The sequence below is a fragment of the Accipiter gentilis genome, chromosome 22 (genome assembly GCF_929443795.1).
Source record: "Accipiter gentilis chromosome 22, bAccGen1.1, whole genome shotgun sequence".
Classification (NCBI taxonomy): domain Eukaryota; kingdom Metazoa; phylum Chordata; class Aves; order Accipitriformes; family Accipitridae; genus Astur; species Astur gentilis.
Genome location: NC_064901.1, coordinates 21,321,849 through 21,344,503, shown reverse-complemented (window position 1 = coordinate 21,344,503; position 22,655 = coordinate 21,321,849). Strand labels below are relative to the sequence as shown.

Genomic DNA, 22,655 nt, shown 5'->3' with positions numbered 1-22,655 from the left:
TTCATTCACCTGTCTGCTCCCTAGACTGGTCCTGACCACAGCTACACCAAGGAGAAGATCAAGATTGTGGAGGGGATATGCCTTTTATCCAGTGATGAGTCCGAGTGGGATGACCTTAAGCAGATTCGGAGCTCCCGAGGAGGGATCCTCCGGGACCATGTCTGCATGAAGACAGACACGGTCTCTATCCAGGCTAGTTCTGGTTCACTGGATGACACCGAAACTGAGCAGCTGCTACAAGAAGAACAGTCTGAATGCAGCAGTGTTAACACAGCAGCAGCCACTCCTGAGCGACGTGGCTCGCTCCCAGACACAGGCTGGAAACACCAACGCAAGCCCTCCACGGAGAGCGAGGTCTAAAGTACATGCGACTTTGGAAATGCTCGTACCCTCCCTAGCCTCTGCTCTGCACAAAAGACAGGACTCTGCCTGCTAGGCAAGGAAGGGCACAGAGACCGGCCTCTCCTGTGAGGGGCCCAGAGACTGTGACTGCCTTTCAGCAAGGAGTTTGGGCAGCTGTGCTGTTGTGGTTGGAGAGGGAGGATGGGCGGGTTGGAACCCGGAGACCCTTTTGGCTCATTTTCACTGTCTGTGGTTTATTTATATGTTCCCTTTTCCTGGAAGCTGCGACGTTAACTTTTGCAGTGACTCCTCTGGCCTGAATCTGGTTCAGATTCTGTGTTCTCTGGCAACCTGCAAGTCCTGTGCCGTCCAGCTCACGGTCAATGCCCATGAAGAGAGCAGAGCTGCCTCATTGCTAGCTCCTGTCCTGGTCACAGAAGTTCCCCTAGTCATTCCAGCACTAGCAGCACTCTTTGAGGCTTTGTGTTGAGGGGTCTCTGACTTGAGAGAGGTCTTGGAATAGATGGGGTGTACTTTGGGGCTCAAGGGGACACTGATACAGCATCAGGTCGCCTTTTAAGGGCATAAAGAGGCTAACCACAGTTGCTGTGACTTGCTTCACAAGGCCATCACTGCTTACTTTCCCATCTGCTAGTAAAAACTTTTAAAGAATGCTCAGATTGGAGCACTGTGTCTGTTGCTGGCAGTGGACACCGCTCCTGTTCTCCCATTTCCTGTTAAAACATGTTTCTACTCTGGAAAAACAAGAGTCAGCAAATGGCCCTTTCAGAACCGCTCCCTGTGGGTACTGGAGTCAGAGTGCTGAACTTGAGGAAAGAAGAGATTGGTATTGTTCTTAGCTCTACAGAGCTAATGGGAGGAAATGGATCTCAGCAAGACCTAAATTCTACTCTTGTCTTTGCGTAACTGATATATAAAAAGAGAAAAAGAGAATTTGCTAAGTCTCCACTAGTCCCAATTCTGCAAGGTCCCAATTCTCTTGGCATTTAGGACCTTTGATTACCATAATGAGGGAAAAGAGAGAATTCCTAGGTCGAGTCTTGCCCAGGGGAGTGCTCAGTGCTGACAGTTAGGAACTGCTTTATTACTAGGCTGAGCCTATTTGACCTAGAATAGGAGACAATAATCCGGGAGCTGTAAGGGCCATTTTAAATAGTTGTTTATCAGATAGAATTGCACTTTAAGCTCCTCTGTTACCACTAAACAGCTCTCCTTGCAAAGTCATTTTCCCCATCAGCTACATGAGCTTCAGTTGTTCTCTGGCCTCCAAGGCCTTTATCCTCTAGGGGATGTAATCCTACCCTTGCAGTTACACCCCAGCAGCATCTGGAGCTGGGGCTTGCATGCTCCCAAGGACTATTGCCGCATTTTCACATTCTCTTGACTTGTCTTGTCGTCCGTTTGTTCAGAGGGAAAAAAGATAGAGAAAGTGTCTCTTGATGCTTCTTCAAAAATGAGATTTATATTAACCCCTCAAGTCATATGGATACTATCATGGTAATGAAGTGTTAAGCTGGATACTTGGAAGCAGAACTTGCCAGTGAAGAATTTCTCACGGCAAACTCTGTAACCCCTTTATCTCCTGGGAAGAGGTCAAGTACATTCCCACCTGTGGTGTAAAGAGAGCAAAGCATACATTAGGGGTATGGCTTAGAGGGGTGGGGAGGGCGCATCTTCCATGCGGTGTTTTTCCGGCTGGTAAAAAAAAAAAGGAAAATCAATCCTACTCTACTCTAACCTTATTCATGTACCAACAGACCTGCTACCCCTGAAAAACATGACAGATGCCAGTGGGTTGACTGTACTTTTTACAGCAGAGATAGCTTTGCAGAAAGGGGAAGATTGCAGTTTTGACCTGGCTAGGTGGCTTGAAACTCTGTCCGTAACTGCACCATTGGGCTGACTGGTGTATATTCCTGTGGAAAATGAACTGGAGCTAAGACTTGGAAATTTCCCTGTGTTAATGTGGGACTCTTCCCTACTCTCAGAGGGATATTTTTTTTTAAATTAGATTTTTATTTAATTATTTATTTGATTGACTCCAGCCTGGAAGTGTTGTTTTTGTTGGGCAGAGGCACTTTTGGATTGAGGCGTGGACTTGACTGGGAACTGAGAAAGGAGTGCGTATCACTGACATGGACCTTGCCTGTCTAAGCTGCCTCATGGAGGGACAACACCAGAGGGCTCAAGCACAGGCAGAAGAATTGATTTGAACAGAAACCACGCATAGAGGCAGGGGCATCAGAGCTGGGAGTGAGTGGGTGGGTGGGGGAGGAAGGCTCTGACTTCTAGGAGAGCAGGGTTTCTTTGGGTTTTGGTTTTTGTTTTGTGGGTTTTTTTCCCCAATAGCTTATGTGAGTGTGCACCAAAATCCTGAGGTGGGACAGGGGTGAAGGGAAATATCTGCCCAGACCTGTCACTTGAGGTTCAGTCAGCCTGTGAAAATAATCGCTGTCCGAGTCGCAAGTGCGGAATGGAAAGGAAAACCCAGTCAGTCTTTTCAACAACTCATGGTGCTTGTGATCTCCACCTTGATAAATATTCTCTGCTGCTTCTTAGGAGGGGACCCTGCACACTCCAGCCTAAAAACCATTCAGAACTGCCCTCTGCTCCTTTCCTCCAATGATTGTGGTGAAAAGGAGCAACAAAATCTCCCGCAGGCTCTCCTCTGCCGCTGAGGTGGGCAGAAATTAGTTTCTTTTTCCTAGAGACAGCCCCAGTGAGATGCTGCCTAGGGGGTGCATCATGGTTCCCCGGTCTGGGGAAGAGAAGACCCTCGTTGCACTTAGGATGTTAAGAATGTAGAAAGGCCACTGGAGGATGATCTCCTCAGCACTGATTTACTCTGTAAAAAGCAAACCTCTCTCCTGTCTGTCCCAAGCTAACGTCAGTGATTTCCGTGTGTTCCTGTGTAATGGTTTTAACGTTACTCACTGGAGACATTGGACTTTCTGGAGTTATTTAACCACTGTGTTCAGTATTTTAGGGGTTGATGATAATTTAATATAAATTTAGCTTTTCTTAACCACTCTGCCTGGCTTTTGGTTGTGAATCATGCATGTTATTTGGACTCTCCTTTGAAAGAGGAGCTCCCAGACCTGTTTGCACAGAACCTCAACTTCACTTCATTTGAGTGGAGCAAGAAGGTAGGAACGGATCAGGGTTCTTTTGATAATCTGATTGCAACACACACTTCTTCTGCCACTGCGGCTTTGAATCAAGGGCCAAATATCCACACTCACATACTTTTGCAAATTTCTGTGCACATAGAATACCTTTCACCCTGCCTCCACCTTGTTTTTTTTCCTTTTGTTACCATTTCAACATGGCAACAGCAGAAGATGTTCCTCTTTTTGGAAAGTATTAGGACAGTAGTGGTGTCAAGCCTCTGCCCAGTGGAAAACAAAGCTCTGAAAAAGAGCTGCTTTTCTATCTGTAAGGGGTTTTATTCAAGATTCTGTTGCATATTTTTTTTTCATTATAACTGAGAGTTTAAATGGTGTAGAAGGCTGAATAATGAATGAAACATTCACTAATAACTGACGCTGCAGCACTGGTGCTAATCTCATACCATGTTCTGTCCCTTTTTCTGATGAAAGGAGTACCAAAACCATTTAAAACACTTCAGCTTTATTCCTGCTCATTTCACAAAGTACAGTGCAGACATGATTTCACTGAGGTCACGCAAAAATACAACCACCTCGCTTTTTAAAAAAACAGATGATGCTCATGCAGAGTGGTGGGGAGAGATGGCATTGTAAGATAATCGTGGTCACGCTGATGGCACTTTCCTAGCCCTTCCCTCCTGATTACCCCTAAGAATTTTTTCTTCGCTTGCTTCAGCCGAAGCGAAAAAAACAAAGGAGGGAAAACCACTGTACTCCCATAACGCGGTTCCTGCTCACAAACCCACTAATCGCAGGAAAGACTAAAGAAAAGCCCGTTCCCCTACGAGGGGACGCTCCCCCCAGCCACCTCGGAGCTCCTTTAGCCCTTTACGCGAAAGGTGACGGGTTCAGCGGCCCCGGCACGGCTGCCTCATGCCGCCAGCGGTACCGGCGCCAGGCTCTGCTCGGGCCGCAGCCGCCCAACGCCCTCACCGGGGCCACAGCGGCTGCCGCGGGGCGGGCGGAGCGGCCTCCTTCCCCGGTACATCCCGGCCGCCTCAGGAGAGCGGGGAGCACGCGTCGCCGCTGACTGGATTCAAACGGACCAATAAAACGTGCGGGTGCGGGCATGGGTGGGGCCGGCGGCGGCCAATGGGCACTGAGAACACTGGGAGGTGCGGGCGGTGTTAGTGATTTCAAACCCCGCCGAGGAGCGGCCGGACAACTCGCCGCGCCCGACCCGCCGGGGCCCAGGTGAGAGTTCGCTGTCGTTGTCCTTTCCCTGGTGGGGTGCCTGGTTCTTCTTCCCGCCTGCCGGGGCTCCCTGGGCCCGCAGGAGGGTGGGGTAGGCCTTCCTCCGCCGCTGGGCCTGAGCCTCTGCCGTCTCACCTGGGGACTGGGTGGAGGCACGGTCCCGAGCGGCGCTGACATCCCTCCGCGGGAACGACCCGAGCCCGCGGGCTTCGCTTGCAGCCGTTCCCGTGGCTGCGGGAGGAGAGAGGGGGCCGCGACCGCTAACGGTGGGAGGCTGCGGCCTGTGCCACGCTGCCTTGTAGAGGCTTTAAGGGCCGCCGCTCGCTTGGGCCGGCCGCGGAGCGGGGGGTATCGGGGCCTGTAGAGAGCCGTGGTCCGGGCTGCTCCGCCGCGGTCGCCTCCTTCGTGTCATCCCTATAGGCCTAGGCGCGGTTGGGAGCTGCTGGGGCCTTGCCTGGGAGGCGGCCGGCAGCGTGGGCCCGGGTGCCGGTGAGGGAGCTGGGCTCGGCCCCTTCCTAACGTCCCTCGAGGGAAATACGGACTTGGCATCTTCTGTCGCCGAGCCTGCGTTTCGGGAGACTGCGTGCAGAATTGGTTTCCCCTCTAAAACGACCCGAGGAAAACGTTTCCTGAGGTAATTCTGATCCTTAAAGCAAAAGGCATGAGCTCATCTCCATTTCTACAGCTCTGTTGTTTGGTGCAGGTGTTAGTCTTGGTTCTTCGGGGTCCCTCACCAGGAGGTGATTCCTGTTGAATCTTTTCTAGTGTATGGGAAGAGGGTCTGGACAGGAATGTGCGTCCCATGTTTCCCCCCCACCACCACCTTTTTATTTCATTTGATTCTGTTTCTGAGTCAGAGTCTTCTGATTCTTCTTAAGACAGTAGCTTCTAGGTTGGTGTTTAGAGGGTTTGACTCTGGAATTTGGACCTCTATCAGTGAGAGACCCAAAGTTTTGTGTAGCAGAGGCTGAGGAATGAAACCTTGATGCAGCTTAAACTGACCTAGACTCTGTTCTAAAAATGAAATTCTAAAAAAAACAAAAAAGATAAACTAATCTGCTACTATTTTCTAACTGATTTATGTTTGGTGTATATCCCCTATGTAATTATTCTGCAGTTTTCCTTTTTTGCTGATTTACTATTTTGCGTTTAGTGTTGGACCTTCCCGTACTTCTGCTAAACTGCATTGCTGTTAAAGTTGCCTTCTGCAGATGAGAAGGGGACGAGTAGTAGTTGTTGGGATGTTGGGCTACCAGCTGTGGGAGACCTTCCTTATTTATTACTCGTGTATCAGAGAGAGTGTTGCTATAGACTTTCAATGAACGCTTGTATTAGTTTGAAACTGTAAAGATGCATAACTTCAAATACTGAGACTCTCAAATATTGATGTGTTCTAAAAGGCTACTCATAAAAATCTGTTATTAAAACTTTGTGATAGGGTTAAGTCAGAAAGAAGAATGATTGGGTGCAAGTTGGCCTTACAGTTTTGACTCTTTGGTGTCCAAACGTGAGATCAGTTGGTTGATTGTGCAAAAATTAGAATTTGGCTTGACTTACTTGCCTCAGGCTTGGCCTTTCTTTAAACTTTGCTGTTTTGGTAGCTTTCCCCCATTTAAAATTCACAGATGCACCTTCCTTTTTTTTTGTTTTTCTTTAAATTCTTTTTGTTTCCCACTTGAAGAGTTGCAATAGCAGTAAACTTTTTAAGCAATGTCAATACAGCGATATATCAAAGCAGAATCAACAAAAAATGGCCTTCAAGTACAACAAACTGGTTCCTAACAAATTCCAATTGTTGCAGATGTACAGAAGGTAATTCTCAAGAATACAAAGTTGGGAATGTTAACTAGGGGACCTGCTATGGAAAAGAATTATTTATGTGACACCTGCACAAAAATAAATGAAACTTGGGTTGCAGAAGCATGGGAAATTAGGGTTACTCAGACTGCTTTAAAACTGTACTGACGCAAGACTTCTCATTTGATATTCTGATATAAAAAAAGTGAATGCATGGTAATGGAACGTGATTCCTGATTCTCGTATGTGTATGACTTGTATTTGGTGGGACTTAACTTCCATGGTGGCTCTTGTCCTTCCCCTGATATGGGCCAGTTATGTAACTGGGGCCTGTGCTTCTGAAAACCTGGTCTGCCACGGTGGAGCTGATGCTTTTGTACCGATGTCTGTTAAAACAGTAAAGGTCTTGTTCCTGTTTAATAGTCAGCTCAGAAAACCGGACTTCCAGTGTCACGTTAAAAGTTGTTTCTCTCTTGTGCACTGCTGTCTGTGTTAGGTGATAAATTTACAGCTGAAATTCACTTGGCATGTTGTAAGCTCTTTCAGTCAAGCCTTTTTTCTTTTTTTTTTCTTGCTACCCTGATTAATTGTGTCATCTGCAAACTGTAACACCTCTGTTCGCCCCTTTTTATAGATCACTTATGAATATCTTGAACAGTATGTACAATTAGAAAGTGCTCTGAATGTTTTGTGGACTAGAGATAACTCTTTCAATCTTAAGTATCTAATTTGGAAGATTTTGTTGTGTAGGGTGTATGACTTGAAGGACCCTTGAGAGATGTAAATACTTGTAAACCTTCTAATTAGGGTTTTCAAAGTCATGGTCAGTGATGATCTAGTTCCCTTCTTTTCCCCTTCCTATCTCTTCTCTGTTCCATGGTACCAGCAGATGTCCTTTTCTGGTTTTTAAAAGAAATGTATAAACTTGGCATTGCTAATTTGTTTGTAAGCTGTTTAATGTAAATGGTTTGTGAAGTCCCTGCCCAGAGTAGGGTGGCATTGAAGCTATTTGTAACAGAATGGTTGGTTTCAAGACAACATGGTCTTAAGACTAATAGCCCGTTGCTGCTGTTGCTTTGTTGTAGACTGTTCCAGTGGTTCATCTTGTAGGGTTGGAGTTCTGAAGGGTGACATGGGAAAACCTTGTACCCTTGTATTTAAATTAAACGTTGTCTTGCGCTGGGCAGTGTTGCTGTGGCTTGTTTGAATAAAGAGTCTTCTTGACCTGAGCAGTTATGCATTGTTTGGACTTGTCTCTATGACAGCTCAGTTGCTGTGAATGTTAAAAAGCAGAAGCAGTTGTGCGCGTTTGTGCCTCCCTGTTGCAGGGGGGAGGTTGAGATAGTGGAAGAAGTGACTTGGACGATTTTTTGGTGGGGAGCGTGGCTGGTGCTGCAGTGCCTAGAGGAGGCTTCTTTCTTCAGCTAGTGAAAAACATGTCTGAAGAAACGCAGCCTCGCATCATATGGCTTGATGCTCTTCTCGGGAGGAAGCTACTGACACCCGGTTTCCACCATACCAGCTTCTTCAATTGCTATTGTCACTGTAGAAAAGGCATCTCAAAATGTCAGGCAGTGGGCTAGAGAGACTGCTGATGAATCAGCTCCGCCGGAGCACTGTCATTACACATCTCGCAGCAGAACGTGAAATGCCATGATGGTAGGGTGCCAGGCCATTCATTCATACCTCCCTTGGAAGGTACTGCCTTTCTCGTTCTTTACGGCAGGCCTTGTTCCTCCCGTTGGGTTGCAGAACTGCTCCCTTACTCAGTTAGGGATCACTGGATGACGGTGGCCTGCGATCATGTCTGCTCCGTGCTCGAGGGTGACCGCAGCAACCCCCGTCACCACCGCAATTGCTCTGCCGCCGTGGGCGTTCAGGGGTACGTATGACTCAGGAGAGCAGCAGGCCTGCCGGGCCGAGCTGGTCGCCGGCCGCCGCGGTCCGGTAGCCCCTGCCCAGCCGCAGGGCGGGCACGGCAGCCTGCGGGAAGGCCGGGGAGCGCCCGCTGCCGCCTGCGCACCGCCGGCGCCGGGCGTGTGTCTGTGTGCGTGGGCGGCGCGGGGTGGCCCGATGCGCCCGGGGCTGCCGCGGGGGGAGAGCGGCGAGGCCCGGGAGCCGGGCGCTGCCCTGCCCTGCCCTGCCCGCCTTTGTCTGGCCCCGACGCGGGCCGGCTCCCCCGCCCAGGTGCGGCCGCGGCGCCCCGAGCCCCGCCCGCCGGCGGGGAGGGGCTTGGCCCGGCCCGGCCCGCCCGCGGCTCCCCGCCCGCTCTCGCCCGCTGGAGCCGGCCCGGAGCCCCGTCAGGGTGAGTGTCCGGCGGTGCGCGGCGGGGACCGGCCCGGCCCTCGGGGCGGGGGCGTAGAAACAATGCCGGGCGGGCGGCCTGCTCCGCCGCTGCCCCGGCCGCGGCCTGCTGTCGGATAACCGCTGCCGGTGCCGCCGCGGAACGGGAAAGCTCTCCGGGCTGCGGCGTGCGGGGGAGGTGGAGGAGGAGGAGGAGGAAGGGGACATCTGGGGCTGCGGGCGGCGCAGCGGACAGAAGCGGAGGGGTGCTCGTCTGGAAGGGGCTGGGGATGGCGGGGGTAGGGCCGTGCTGCTGTGGCGGAGGGTGTGCTTCCCTTGGAGGAGGAGGGAGCTAGTGGTCGGTCCGGGGGTGGGATGTCTGCACCGGAGCTTTCCTTCCTCAGCAGTTCAGGCCGTCCTTTTAAAGACCATCACATGAGCCTTTCCGCGGCTGAGCTTTGTAAACACCTTGAGGGATGGGGGAGTTTGCGGCTGAGAAGCATGGCCCCACTGACATCTTTCACTCCAGCTGGCCACCCTTAGAACGATGTCAGCGCGCACCTTAGAACGATGTCAGCGCGCACCTTAGAACGATGTCAGCGCGCGCAAACTTGCCCGTGGGTTGCCCTTTTCCCTCTTGCCCCTCTCTGTTCTGGAAGTCTGGCTTCACTCCAGGCTTACCCATGCAGCAAGAAATCGCTTTTGCTCTTAGCTGTAGCGAAAGGTCAGTTTATTTTGCATTGTCTCCCACTTTTAGGTGCATGGAAAAGAATGGCCTCAGTTACTTTCAGAGACCGTGTATTAAAACATATTTTTCCAGAGAAATGAAGTATCTATCTCCCTTACCGATAACTTGCCATTTGTGCTATTAAGATGTCACTGAGCTGAGTTAGGACATATGAGTTAGAGCAGACAAGAGAGAATTTAATACTGTTTATTCTTGAATGCCATTTCATTGCTGCTGAAGCAGTAGCATCTCTCAGCTGCCATCTATTCCACAACCTGCAAAACAATTCCTTTTTTTAGCATGCATTTCTCCTATTTCTTTTTTGTTATTCTGAGGTCCTGCTTTCCTTGCATCAAGAGTCTGTGTGTCTTGCAACTTCTAATTCATGTTTTAATTGAAAATGCCAGCTTTTAAGATCTTAGGAAATTTTTATTGCCTAAGCAGCAAATAATCTTCCGTGGTTTTTTTTAACCTCTCGTTCTGTTGTCTGTCATCAAAAGATATGTGGACTGAAGCTGGAAAGCACACTTGCAGTCTGACTGAAAATTCTTCTGACTCTTGCTGCTTTTACAGGTATCTGTAGTTCAGGATTGTTGGCTGGACTTCAATTTTCCTTTTGATTATGTAGAATTTACTAAAGCAATTGCATTATTTCACTGACTGATTAGTTTATAGTTCTTAGATTTGTGGGCTGTTCAAAATACTTAGTGTGTCCAGGTGTTGTGTGAAATAAAAATCTAACTATGTTATGATTACTTGAATTTTTCAACATTTTTTCTGAGCTACTTTATGTTGTATCTAATGAGAAGGTTTAGCTGGCAAATAACAAAAACTTGCTGGGCTACACTTCTAAGAAAGTGAAACTTCATCTTTTCAGAGCCAAAGAGTAGATATGACCCAAAACTGCCATTAAACAAATAAAAATTCTTTCTGCTAGGAAGACTGTGGGCTGTGCCGACAGAGAACTGTCTACTGAGAAGTATAGCTTCACCTGAAATGTGACATACAGCAATATGCTCTCCAAGTATGTGCCCTACTGTATAGGAACATTTCAAACAGTTTTTTTTCTTTAGAAAGGCCTGTCTTGCTTTCTCAGAACTTAGCCGTTTGAGTAAAGTTTTTGAGAAGCTTTCAGAATAACCAAAATGGTTCATGCCATTCTTGTGCAATGGTGATGTTCAATAAGTGGAAGTGAGTATGGAGAAGTGGACAATCAGTATCAATAAATATCTGGTTTTGTTTAGCGTAAAATGGCTTCCTAGTTTACCATTGCATGTTTTCTGTAGAAAATGGGTCTGGAAGCTGAAGCTTCGCAATAAAATGTAGTGATAGGTGATAAATATGTGCTTCAAAATAAAACACATTTCAGGATGTTTACAATGAAAGGATTTTCTTTAGCAGTACCCCGTACTTGATGCTGTAAGGTTGATGCTATTCAGCCCTCAAAAACTGTAGCAGAGAAAGTGTTTATTTAGAAGCTGAGTAGGAGCTGTTCAGAGCAGTGCGTGGTTAATCCAAACTTTCACGTATTGACACTTTCCCCTAATCTCCTAATGTGTTGAAAAATTTGTTTCCTAAACTTATTTATACTCAGTGGGGAATTCTCACTTTTACATTTGAAATTCTTGCATTTGTGCTGCCTTGTAAATAGTTTATGTTCTTGCTGCTTTTGCGTGGTCTCCCTTTGAAGGCATCCTATTCTTTCCTTGATGGTCTTCATTTTCTCACTACTCCATAATATAAGAACTTGTTCTGCCAAGAACTGTCAGGGAGGATTTGTTATTCATCTCCAGTGCAGATTCCTCAGCTGACTTGCTTTTGGGAATGTTGTATTGACCACGTTAATAACAAACCTCTCTCACAGAACTTATTTTGGTGGTTCAGTCACTTTGGAGGTCTTGTTTTCTGGATTCTACCAAATTGAATATTGTTACTGAAAGACTTAAATCTGTTTGTTCTGAGTTGTGGTAACAAGAAAGCTATGTAGGTCAAACACTTCATTGCTGCAAATTCACTAGTAATAACATAATTTAGCTGCATTATTGTATAATGAGGTTACTTGCTATTTGGATGTTGAGAAGTAATGGCTGGAGGTCTACATGTCTTTGCAAAGAAGCTTTTTTTAAAAAAAGCTTTTTGTCAAATGTGGGATATTCTGTGAACATACAGAACCCAGTGACTTAATTGAAGGGAGAAACAACGGTCTTTTATTCTAGTAAATGCAAGATGTAGACAGTACAAGATCTTGGCATTAGGACAGGCGTGAGCAGTGGTGAAGCTGCAAAGATGGGATGTTTAAGAAGCAGCTTTCCCTCTGTGACCGTGGAATACTTTCTGATAAACTGTCTGTTCTAAAGGGATTTGTAAGTTGTGGAAGTACAATTTTATCACTATTTTTAGATGCCAGATTCAGCACAGAAGGCAACTTAACCCATTTTATAATTGAAGTAACCATTGTAGATGTTAATGACTAAAAATAGTAGGGGAACTGACTCAACCAGACTGAAAAAAATGGGTAAGAAAATGCACACTGTTTCATGGTCATCTGTCTCCCCTCCCTGTGTCTGTCCCATCCTGTGTGGTCCCCCCCCCCCCCCCCGAAGTTCAGTACATCATAATGTTGGGAAGGTAAATCCTAGATAATTTTCTTCTAGATTCTATAATGCATCACTAGACTGTACAAACAAGAGGTCGCACTTTGTAGCAATGAACTGTAAGGGTAAAAATACTTGTAGATCAGTATTAGCCTTGCAATGGACAAGCCTTTTTAATAGAGTTGCTCCAGACTTTAGGGACTTAAACTGACTTCAGGGTTTGAAATGACTTCAGGGTTGTAGTAAGGTAGTCACTATACTACAGTAAGATTTTCCTTAGTGGAACAGATTTCTGGAGAGAAATAAATGTTTCTTTTTTATTGTTGAAGTAAGAAGGTGATGCTGTTGACAGTTTTCTAAAAGAATGGGCTGTAGATGGGGGCTTGTCTTAGTACAGGTACCAAACCTCTTTATTCTGGTGTTTTTGCTGCTGGCAGGTGTGTTAGTGCTTTATTTCTTTTCCTGTTTTCTTTGTGAATAAATATTGTCCTTGTATTGATCCCTTATGCTTTCCTCAACAAAATGATGTAGACAGGTAGATGGCTTGAATTACCTCCAAGTTTCTGAGCAAGATTCAGAACTACCTAATTTCCTCTTAAGTTCTGCTTATTCTTGGCAAAGGCATGTGTGAGTTTGGGAAAAGACTGCTGTTATCTCTTGGTCATCTGCATCTGCACTGGGGAAGTACCCCGTTATTTCTATACTGTTGTGTTAAGATAAAGGTATTCCTAATGCATACACAGCTTATACTGGCAAAGCTGTGTCTTTCCTGATGGCTCTTGGCTGCAGAACTAACTTGAATGACAGAAGGAATCCTGCTGCTGTAACTGCGTTCACGCTAGGGCATTCCTGTGTCCTTTGCTAGGTGAGCTTTTTGAAAAGTTTTTCATGTGAATGCAGTCTCATTTTTGCTTTTGGAGATAAATCATCACAATCATAGAGCTAGATGTAGTTTTACCCCCCACCTCCATGTTTGCCGTGAGTGTCTTGCTTTTGCCTGCGGGTGGCTTTTGCTGTTGTTGTTTGGGGGTGTGTTTGGTTTTGTTCGGTAGGCTGAACAAGGGGATATGAGAACAAGTGAGAGGTTTGGGCAGAAAAAATTAAGCAGTAGAGTTTCAGAAGAGTTTAAACAGATGAAAGCAGGATCCATTGTAAAAGGCTGGTGGGCTTCCATGCAAAAAGATATAGTAACTCACTTGCCCTGTTGACCTCTTACGATTGTTTGGTTTTGGTATGGCATTTCAAAGCTTGAGTTTTATTTTCATTGTAACTTTTAAGTCAGATTATCTTTTTCTTGTCAATTCCTGACCTGCAGGAATGGTGTGACTGGTATTTAACCCAGAGCTTTTTTTTTTTTCTCCAAGAAGTTGTAAATTTAAGAAGATGCTGTGCCAGAATTAATGGTTCAGTAGAATGGGTTGTAGGTAGCCTCACTTCTGTGTACATAATTTCTTACATAATGAGCAGAGTAGTCCCTTCATTCTCAGTCATTTATAGTTCTAGGGGTTAATAAAGTTTTCATCTTTGGCCCTATCAACAAATTTTTTTTTTTGCCTCTTTTTGCTTAAAAAGCACACTTCTCAGTACCACTGTGCAACTCTGCCGATGTCAAGAAAAAATAGCCATGTCACTGTTTGTGAAATGAGAAGGACAAACCATAATAATGCCTGGATATGCTTGTTTATATATGTAGTCAACTTCTGTCCTGACATTGACTTTTGTTTTATTGCCATTGGGCAAATTCGTAGGTTTATGCAATTGTATTGAGAACAGTATTAATGTCCATAAGAATTTATGAATATTTAAGGTAAGCTTAGTGTAGTTTGGTGTGGGTGGTGGTGGCTGGTGGGGGTTTGGGGTTTTTTTTGTTTGGTTGGTTTGGAGTTGTGTTTTTGTTTGGTTGTTTGTTGTTGTTGTTATTAATATTATTATTAGGGGGGTGGGTGGGTGGTTTTTTTAGTATCTCCTAACTGATCCAGGAAGGAAGAAAAAAGATTGGTTTTATTGTGGATTGTTGCTAGCTTAATTTTGCTATTGAGTTATCTGTATGTTAGTGTTGTGTGGCTGGCAGAAGGCTTTGGAGAACTTGATTGTATTAACTTAGACCAGCTAAATTATGCTTCTAATTCCAGGAGTTAATTTTCTGAGGAGAACCTCTGTGCATTAGGTGAAACACTTTGTAGGTTAAAGTATGCAGCTTTGCTGGCATAGGCTGAATTTGCATTAGGAATATTCTGCTAGTATTGTGTATTTGTATGCCTTTAGTTATAAATTGTTGTATACTCTGGCTAGTTAGAATTTTGCTCATCATTGTCTATGCATTTGAACTGGTGTGCTGAAATGTGTTACTCCTTGTCTGGTTTGATTTTGTTTGTTTGTATAAATAATGTTGGGAACCTTTGTTGCTGCTGCTGTTTTCATTTTGCTGATCTCCCTGCATCAGGCATATTCTCTTGTTATTCTCCGAGCAGTCAGGTTAGTTGTACAATGTCTGCAATGGGCATTGAGCCTGAGGTGTCATCTCTCGTACCCTAAAGGAAGGCCGGGGGTGGGGGGAACGCTTAGAAACTTGAATGAGTAAGGATTTGAGCCCTATGTGTGGTAAGAAATTGATCTCTTGTTCACAGTCACTGATGCTGGCTACATTAGAATTGGGGCATAAAGTGGCCAGCTTGCAAAAATGGGTTTTGTTCCTCTCGCAGTACTGTTCATTTAAATTGTGCTGTTTGTAAAGTTGTTAAAATGGCTGTCCTTACACTAGTACCAGATTATTTTTTGACACTGATTCATGGCACCTGTTGCTGAAAGCATGTGTCAGTAAGAGTCAGTTTTCTAGTGTTGATGGGTACTCATTTCATTTTAGTGCCTTAACCATAGTACATTCTTCCTCAAGCTTAGATGAGGTTATATTCTGCATGCCTTCTCGGCTTCCTAAAACTTTCACAGAATGAGACTTCTAGTGCCTGAAATACTACAAACTGCACTGCTCTCTAATCTTTAATGGCTCTGGTAGCTTTGTAGGGATAACAAATTAGTGGTGTAGTCTTAGTGTGTATCTAAATGTAATTACAAGCTTGGGTTGCACATTAGCTATGTTGTAGATTTGCTACAGAATTATCTTTGGTTTGTTTTATTTTTAAGTATGTTGTGGGTAGCACCTGGCATGTATTTTTCTGTGTTCTAACTTGTCGCTGTTTCCACAGGAATTACTGTACTTATAGGAGAGAACCTGAATTACAATGGGGGACGACAGTGAGTGGATGAAACTGCCCATTGACCAGAAATGTGAACACAAGGTAGGAAATCTTGTCTTTGGGTTTGGCTTGCTGTATGTCTCCTGCTGCGGTGATTCTGTGGTGGTACTCTAAGTATACCATAGTTAGGTAATCCTGACAGCTGCACAGCATGTGTATAACGGATCTGAAACTGTATCAGTTCTACCCAAGCTAGAGGCTGAATAACATTTATTAAGCAGAATTTAGTAGCATGATAATCTGTATGGCGTAAGCTTGTGCACTGAAAGATCAGTGCAGTCATTCATGTGGAGAAATTACTCATCTGTAGCTGAAACTATTGTTGGGCTCCCACCTAGTCATCAGTGGTGGTTATAGCTTATGAAGAGCAGTGGGGAAGACTGGCATCTCTCTATCCAGATCATTCTTGGCAGGACAAGAATGAATGTGTTGTCCTGTTGCATGTTATTCATATGGTCCTTGAAGAGAAATCTTGCACATGCCAGCTTACTGAGCATGCTATCAACTACAATTGAAGAACTGTGCGAGATTGGTGAGTTAAGAGTGCGCTACCACAACATTTAAACATCTGTTTTCTGTTTCCAGCTGTGGAAAGCCAGATTAAATGGTTATGAAGAAGCCCTTAAGCTCTTCCAGAAGATAGATGATGAAAAGAGTCCTGAATGGTCCAAGTATCTTGGATTGATAAAGAAATTTGTGACAGACTCCAATGCAGTGGCTCAGTTGAAAGGACTGGAAGCAGCACTCGCTTATGTTGAAAACGCTCATGTAGCTGGGAAGTAAGTAGTCTTTTCTTGCTATGTAGGCTGCTATGACTGTTTAATGTGCCTTTTTGAGAAAGGCTGCAGATAAATTGTGCAGTGGCCACTAACAATTCTGATCTTTACTGTTGAGAGCTGAACTTGCTTTCTGATTTAGAGAATTTGCCAATGGTAGGCTTTCCTTGTAGATGGCCTCCGTGTGCATATTAACTTGCAAGACATTGCTTACAATGTTCAAAGAAACTATTAAAGGCAGTAGTAAAGATTTCTGAAATGGTAGAGGAAGTGAATCAGTAATTTGGTGGTGTAGGTGCTGTGAACTGAAATCCCTGTTCTTGTTTGACTAGAATAGCCTATATGTACAGGGAGCCTTTCATTCCAGGGAGATATTTGTGTAATTAATCCATGAAATAAAATGTAGTTATGTTTATACGGTGTTGCATCCAACTTGACCCATATGAATCTTCATACCTGCCAATTTCTTCACAGGATGTTTTTCAGTATTTCACTGTTGTCTAACCCATGAAATAGCCTGTACTTTGAGGGTGAAATAAAAACACCTAACGGGCTAGATCAGTGCTTTGGTCCATTGACTTTGTGACCTGATGAAATGACTAAAAGTCTTATTTAAAAAAAATAAACAAACCCAAAGGTTTTTCAAAAAACTTAACCTTCCAAAACCCTTGATTTAAAAGTGGTAAAAATGATTTAGTTGATTGGAGGCTTTGAAATAGATGTGAAATTCTGTGGTGGGATTATGCACCAATGCTGTATGTTAGTTAACTGTAATGTATACGATTGCAGGAAATGGCGTTTATTTGTGGACCTTAACTAATGTATATTAATGAATACAGTTTTGAGAAAATGTCTACTATTCACTGTCTGGTGTAGTCCAGTGTTAGGAACATGTTAACTAGCACTCAGTCTGCAGGAGTTCTTTTGATTAGACTAGAGGCTGAAGTAATCTCTTACAAAAAGTTATTACCTTCGAAGTTAACTTAGAACTTAGTCCCTATTATATGAGCACTTGTTGAGTTTTAATCCATATTTGGGTGTTGTGCGTGCTGTTGTCTGTGAATAATGCTGTAGAACACCTAATTCACTTAAATGTTCCAAAAGTAACACACTCTCATCTTTCAGGACAACAGGAGAAGTAGCATCTGGAGTTGTAAATAAAGTGTTCAATCAACCAAAAGCCAGAGCAAAAGAGCTGGGTCTAGATATATGTCTAATGTATATAGAAATTGAGAAAGGGGAGGCAGTACAAGAAGAATTACTAAAGGGTCTGGACAACAAAAACCCGAAAATCATAGTAGCATGTATAGAGACACTGAGGAAAGCACTAAGGTAAGCTTTTAGGTTTTAGTTCATGGTTTTGTGTGGTTTTTTGTGTTTTTTTTCTTTTTCTTCCTCTTTCCCTCACCCCCAACAGTATGTGGAGTTTAATTTGTTGCTGAAGTCTTTAGCAGGCCTTTGTTATTGTTGAATAGGATGTATCTTTTCTGAACTGATATTTTCTGACAACAACAGTTGAGAGCATCATGGGGTTTGTTAGATGTGAGGGATGTCTTTTGTTGTACAAGCCTTGTCTGGATCACTTTCCTTCATAGCAACTGTTTACCAAACTTCCTTTTTCACTACGGACCTCTGAAAGAAGGGCAGGATTAGTGTGTCTTGTTGCAGACTGTGGAGCTTCTCTTCTGAATAGCTGAAATAAACTCACTGATGGGAAAACTGAACTGTAGTTGTTTTTAAAAAAACCCTCTTTTTCTAAAAAAACACTGTTTTCCTCACTGATGTGAGCATCTTTAATTGGGTATATGGTGTGTGGTTTTGGAAGAAAAGAAAAAAGAAAAAAAACTCATTGCACAGTAAGTTTCCATTGTCCATATAATAATTTCTTTATTAACAAGAAAAGCTGATAATGCTCCCTAAAAATCAAATCCAATTTAATTAAGGTGGGGTAGTTGATTTCAAGATTAGATCTGGAACATCTTTTTTTTGTTCCACTTCAAGTATGTTTGCTGACTTTGTGAGCTGAGTGAAAAATACTGGGGGTTTATCGAATTTGTATACTTGGTGTATATATAATTCACTGTCCATTAGATGTATTTTTTTAAAAAGGAAACAGATAATTTTAGTATTAATTGACAGAACACTTTTCAGAGTAAAGTAGTTCATGTGAAAACTATATAATATAGATGCAAAGTGTCTTATGCTAGACATTTTTAAGAGAACTTGCTGAGGCATATCTATAGATGGTCCTTTTGAACTGATTGTTGCAGGCTTCTGTAATAGAAGCCAAAATAAAGTATTGGGCTTAGCACATTACCTATGCTTCGAAGTGAAACTGCTGTCCCACATTTAAGAAAATATTTTAGCTATTTTAAATTGTTTTATCTAGTCAAATGTCCTTTTAACAGTGCAGCATAGTTAGACACCTGCATAACTTTCCTCAATATCTTTCAACTAACCACGCCTATAAAGTGTACCACATCTGCCTCTTTTTTTAATATGCAGTATTTTATTATCTCTGAGATGGCAAGATCAAATTCTTTCATGGAGCCCTGTTGACTTAACCTTTGTCTTCTGCTTCTGAGCTGTGTTGCTACCTAAGTTTGTCTTGTGCTTTGGCAGGGTTTCTGCACTGATAATGAAATTTGTCTAGGTGGGTAGCTTGAATGCCTAACTAGTTCAGCTTCTGGTGGTTTTTATCTTGTGACAAGGCTTCTGTTCTTTCTTATGTTGTTATATGAATTAGATAATACTATATGACTTAAGTAAGAATAAGAGAATTTGCATGGACACTTTTCCTAATATGCTCTTTTTTAGAGTCATGGTAGAAAAATAAAAATCTTGGGTAACTCATTTGTTCATATTCTGCATTTAAATTGTGTTGTTTCTGAGACTGGAGCCTCTTTTGCAGGTTTTAATACTCTGTATTTCTCAAAGTGACTTGGCAATAAAATGTTTTGCACTAGAATTTTTAGAAAGTGAGACAGGTAAGTTTTAGTTCTTGAGCACCCATTTTTACTAGCTTTTTCATGTGGTACTTGATTGGAGAGAAACAGAAGAAAAAGTGTTTGGTGGAAAGGTTAATTCAGAATTCTCAAGGAAGAGAAATGCTTCTGAATCAAAAAAAATTCATGGCTTCTGAGGTGATTTAGATATGATGCTTTAAGAACTGTAGCAGTTAACTTTACTATGAATATGAAAAGAAAGTTCTTGTGTTCTCATTAAGTAGTGATTGGAAAAGGAAGTTTAGTGTTTTAAGTTCAACAACATGTAGAATCTGCTGACAGGGAAGGGTGACTGGCTGGGGAAACTTGTTTCATGTGTCCTTTCAGCAGCACATATTTCAACACATGTGTTTTCTGTGAAGATGACCCAGGTTCACTATAATTATCTGGTCCAACAAGGAGAAAAGTGACTAATGCTTTTACTGCAGTTTGCCTCCAAGGATAGACAAAGGACACTCTATTCTGATTTAAAAAAAAGTAGGTCATACAAATTTTGGTCTAAGGACACTCTTTTTCTCTTTTTTTCTTTTTTCTCCCCCTGGCAAAGGAACAGATTTGCAGCAGAGTGGATTAAGTGCTTTGAAGTAATTTCAGAGGCCTGATTTTGTAATTCTAAGCTGGGTGTGGAGGGTAATTATGATAGGGCAAATATTCTTTAAATCTTACAGTACCTTAGTAGCTTCAGAAAATAACAGCTGTATTAATGATTTGAGTAAATGACACAATCCCTAAAGGTGTACTGGAAGCATTTAATAGACTGGAAAAAAAAAAAAATCGGGTATTTGTGGATTACTCTCTGGTTCCTATGTGGATACTGATGCTATTCCATGTTTTAACTTTCAGTGAATTTGGTTCAAAAATTATCTCACTGAAGCCAATCATTAAAGTATTGCCAAAACTTTTTGAGTCTCGGGAAAAGGCTGTTCGAGATGAAGCCAAACTCCTTGCTGTGGAGATCTACCGTTGGATAAGGGATGCTCTGAGACCTCCATTGCAGAACATAAATTCTGTTCAGGTAGGCAGAAAGTAGTTCTGTATCCAAACACTTGAGAAAACACTTCTGTGCTCATCCTCCCTGATCCTGTGGTGTTGGGCATTCTTAAAGTCAAAGCTGGAATTTTTCAGTAGCAACGTTGTTTTTTAGCTTCCTGTAACTTTACCTAAAATGTTAGTCCCTCTTTGTTATTTGTAAAGAAATTGTGACAATGTTTTATTGCTCTGAATATATGTGAAGTTGGGGGGGGTGAAGCATCACATTGAAACTGAGGAGGGGATTTGAGAAGTAGAATGGTATTTTTTGGGAGTCCTAACCCAAGGGCAAATGGTTACTCTTATGAAAGAACTCTGCACTGAAAGTCTTCAAGTTTACCATTTTCCTTCTACGTTTTCTTTTTTCCTGAAGTTTTTTCCTCTACGCAGCCCTTCAGACTTGTTCTGGTGGTGCTCAGGATGTGACTGTTCCTCTTCAGGAAGTGACATTACATTATGATGGATAACTATGCTATTGGATATGGAACATGCCAGTATTTTAAAACTGTATAAATTATTTATGCATTCTTCCTTTCTACTCGCTTGAGTTAATTGTATTCAGGTGGAAAGCAGTCACATGCTAGAAAAAGGCATGGTTTAAAAAAAATCCCCAAACTGTCTCATCAAACATAGCTCAACATGTTTGTGTTGTCTTAGTTTTAGTGTGTAACAATAGCATGGCTGTAACAAAAAGATTTTCCTTCGTGCCCAGCTATTTCTGTTTTAAAGCTGCTACAGAGGGGAGACACCGTTCTGACTGTTATACAGTTTGTTCTTATGTAAATGCTTTGCATTGATATTTTTGTTGAGGATATACTTGGTCAAAACCTCCTGAACAGTGAATGTGAAGGGGAAGTCCCTTCTTTGGTGGCAGAAAAAAGAACTTGAAGGGTAGTGCTATCGGCTTTGAAATGGGAGAACTCCATGGCTTTCCATGAAGCATTGCTTGTCTTGGGGTATGTGCAAAATGTCTCTGATAGGATGATTCTTTTTTTCTTTTGGCAGCTAAAAGAACTGGAAGAAGAATGGGTCAAAGTGTCATCAGTTGCTCCTAAGCAGACCAGGTTCCTGCGTTCCCAACAGGAGCTGAAAGCAAAATTTGAGCAGCAGCAGGCAGTTGGGGGAGATGCAGATGGAGGTAAACTATTTAATCTCTGAACTCCATTGGAAAGTATATCACTGGTATGTTATTTGTGAATGACTGCATTAAATTGTAAAGGTGCTTTTACTTGAACTGGTGCAAAACATGTGGGGTGCAGTATACAACAAGAAAACACAGCTGGGGCAAAAACGTTATATGAGAGAGTATCTGTCCTTTGGACTAGCGAAATCACAACTGGTGATAGTACTTTTTTAAAAAAGAGCCTTAGGTTGTGCTGCAGTCAAAACTTCATCTGTCACTCTGCTTATATTTTTCTCTTTCTGGTTGCAGGAGGAGATGATGAGGAAGAGGCGGTACCACAAGTAGATGCATATGAGTTGCTTGAAGCTGTAGAAATTCTTTCCAAGCTTCCCAAAGACTTCTATGAGAAAATAGTAAGTATAAACTTAAATACACTAGTTAATTCAATGACATGTGGAGCTAATCAGTCTTCAGACTTACTGGCATTCTGCAATGTATGCTTTACTGCTACATGGTTAATAACAGACTAGTGTAAGTAAAATGTAGACTATGGTAAAGAACTCTCATATTTGATGTACCAACAAGAAAGCTGTAATTTTAAGAAGCTGAGATATATCCTGGGAAAGGACTGCATTTCATATTTCATTGCAATTATTGATGTTGAACTGTGGGGAGACTTTGGCTTTCTTAAGATAGGATTAAGTTTTAAAATGGATGACTTGTGGCAAGCATGCTTCTCTAGAACTGTTTACATTTATAAATGAATATAAATTATTTGCTCTGCAGGAAGCAAAAAAGTGGCAAGAAAGGAAAGAAGCTCTAGAAGCTGTTGAACTGCTGGTGAAAAATCCCAAATTAGAATCAGGAGACTATGCAGACTTGGTGAAAGTTCTCAAAAAGGTAATAAATAAAACCCAGAGTGCACATATGGTTTAATATCTTATTGTAATTTATTTGTATTATACTTTAAAAGTTACAGTTGAGATAATACTACTCAGGAGTAGAAAATCATTAGCTGGAGCAGTGGTGGAAATAACCCAATCTGTGTCCCACTGACTGTTGTAAGAAATTCTTCCAAGTCTCTGAAGCTTGGATTTTCAGTCTTTAACATTGGGGTTTTGGGGGGGGGGGGTTGTTTGTTTGTTTTTTTTCCTCTTCAGGTTGTTGGAAAGGATACAAATGTTATGTTAGTTGCTTTGGCTGCCAAATGCCTTGCTGGACTAGCTACTGGCCTCCGAAAGAAATTTGGACAGTATGCAGGGCATGTAAGTAAGAGTATGTACTTTTTTTCTGTATTTATTGATGCTGGACACCTCTTTCCCCCTCCCCCCCCCTCCCCCCTT

The 22,655-nt window shown here is 43.0% G+C and overlaps 2 protein-coding genes across 5 annotated transcripts in view; both read left to right on the top strand.

Moving 5' to 3' along the window:
- The window catches only part of LRP4 (LDL receptor related protein 4), an 84,407-nt gene extending 81,019 nt beyond the window's left edge, over window positions 1-3,388 (top strand). For both annotated transcript variants that reach the window (XM_049825534.1, XM_049825533.1), the window contains exon 38: window positions 25-3,388. In XM_049825534.1, coding sequence (XP_049681491.1) covers window positions 25-360 — 336 coding nt within the window. In that variant the 3' untranslated portion in view covers window positions 361-3,388. The remainder of the gene's footprint in view (window positions 1-24) is intronic.
- Window positions 3,389-15,330: 11,942 nt separating this feature from the next.
- The window catches only part of CKAP5 (cytoskeleton associated protein 5), a 43,931-nt gene continuing 36,606 nt past the window's right edge, over window positions 15,331-22,655 (top strand). For all 3 annotated transcript variants that reach the window (XM_049825690.1, XM_049825689.1, XM_049825688.1), the window contains exons 1-8: window positions 15,331-15,421; window positions 15,965-16,158; window positions 17,281-17,487; window positions 20,004-20,175; window positions 21,195-21,327; window positions 21,622-21,725; window positions 22,099-22,212; window positions 22,473-22,577. In XM_049825690.1, coding sequence (XP_049681647.1) covers window positions 15,365-15,421; window positions 15,965-16,158; window positions 17,281-17,487; window positions 20,004-20,175; window positions 21,195-21,327; window positions 21,622-21,725; window positions 22,099-22,212; window positions 22,473-22,577 — 1,086 coding nt within the window. In that variant the 5' untranslated portion in view covers window positions 15,331-15,364. The remainder of the gene's footprint in view (window positions 15,422-15,964; window positions 16,159-17,280; window positions 17,488-20,003; window positions 20,176-21,194; window positions 21,328-21,621; window positions 21,726-22,098; window positions 22,213-22,472; window positions 22,578-22,655) is intronic.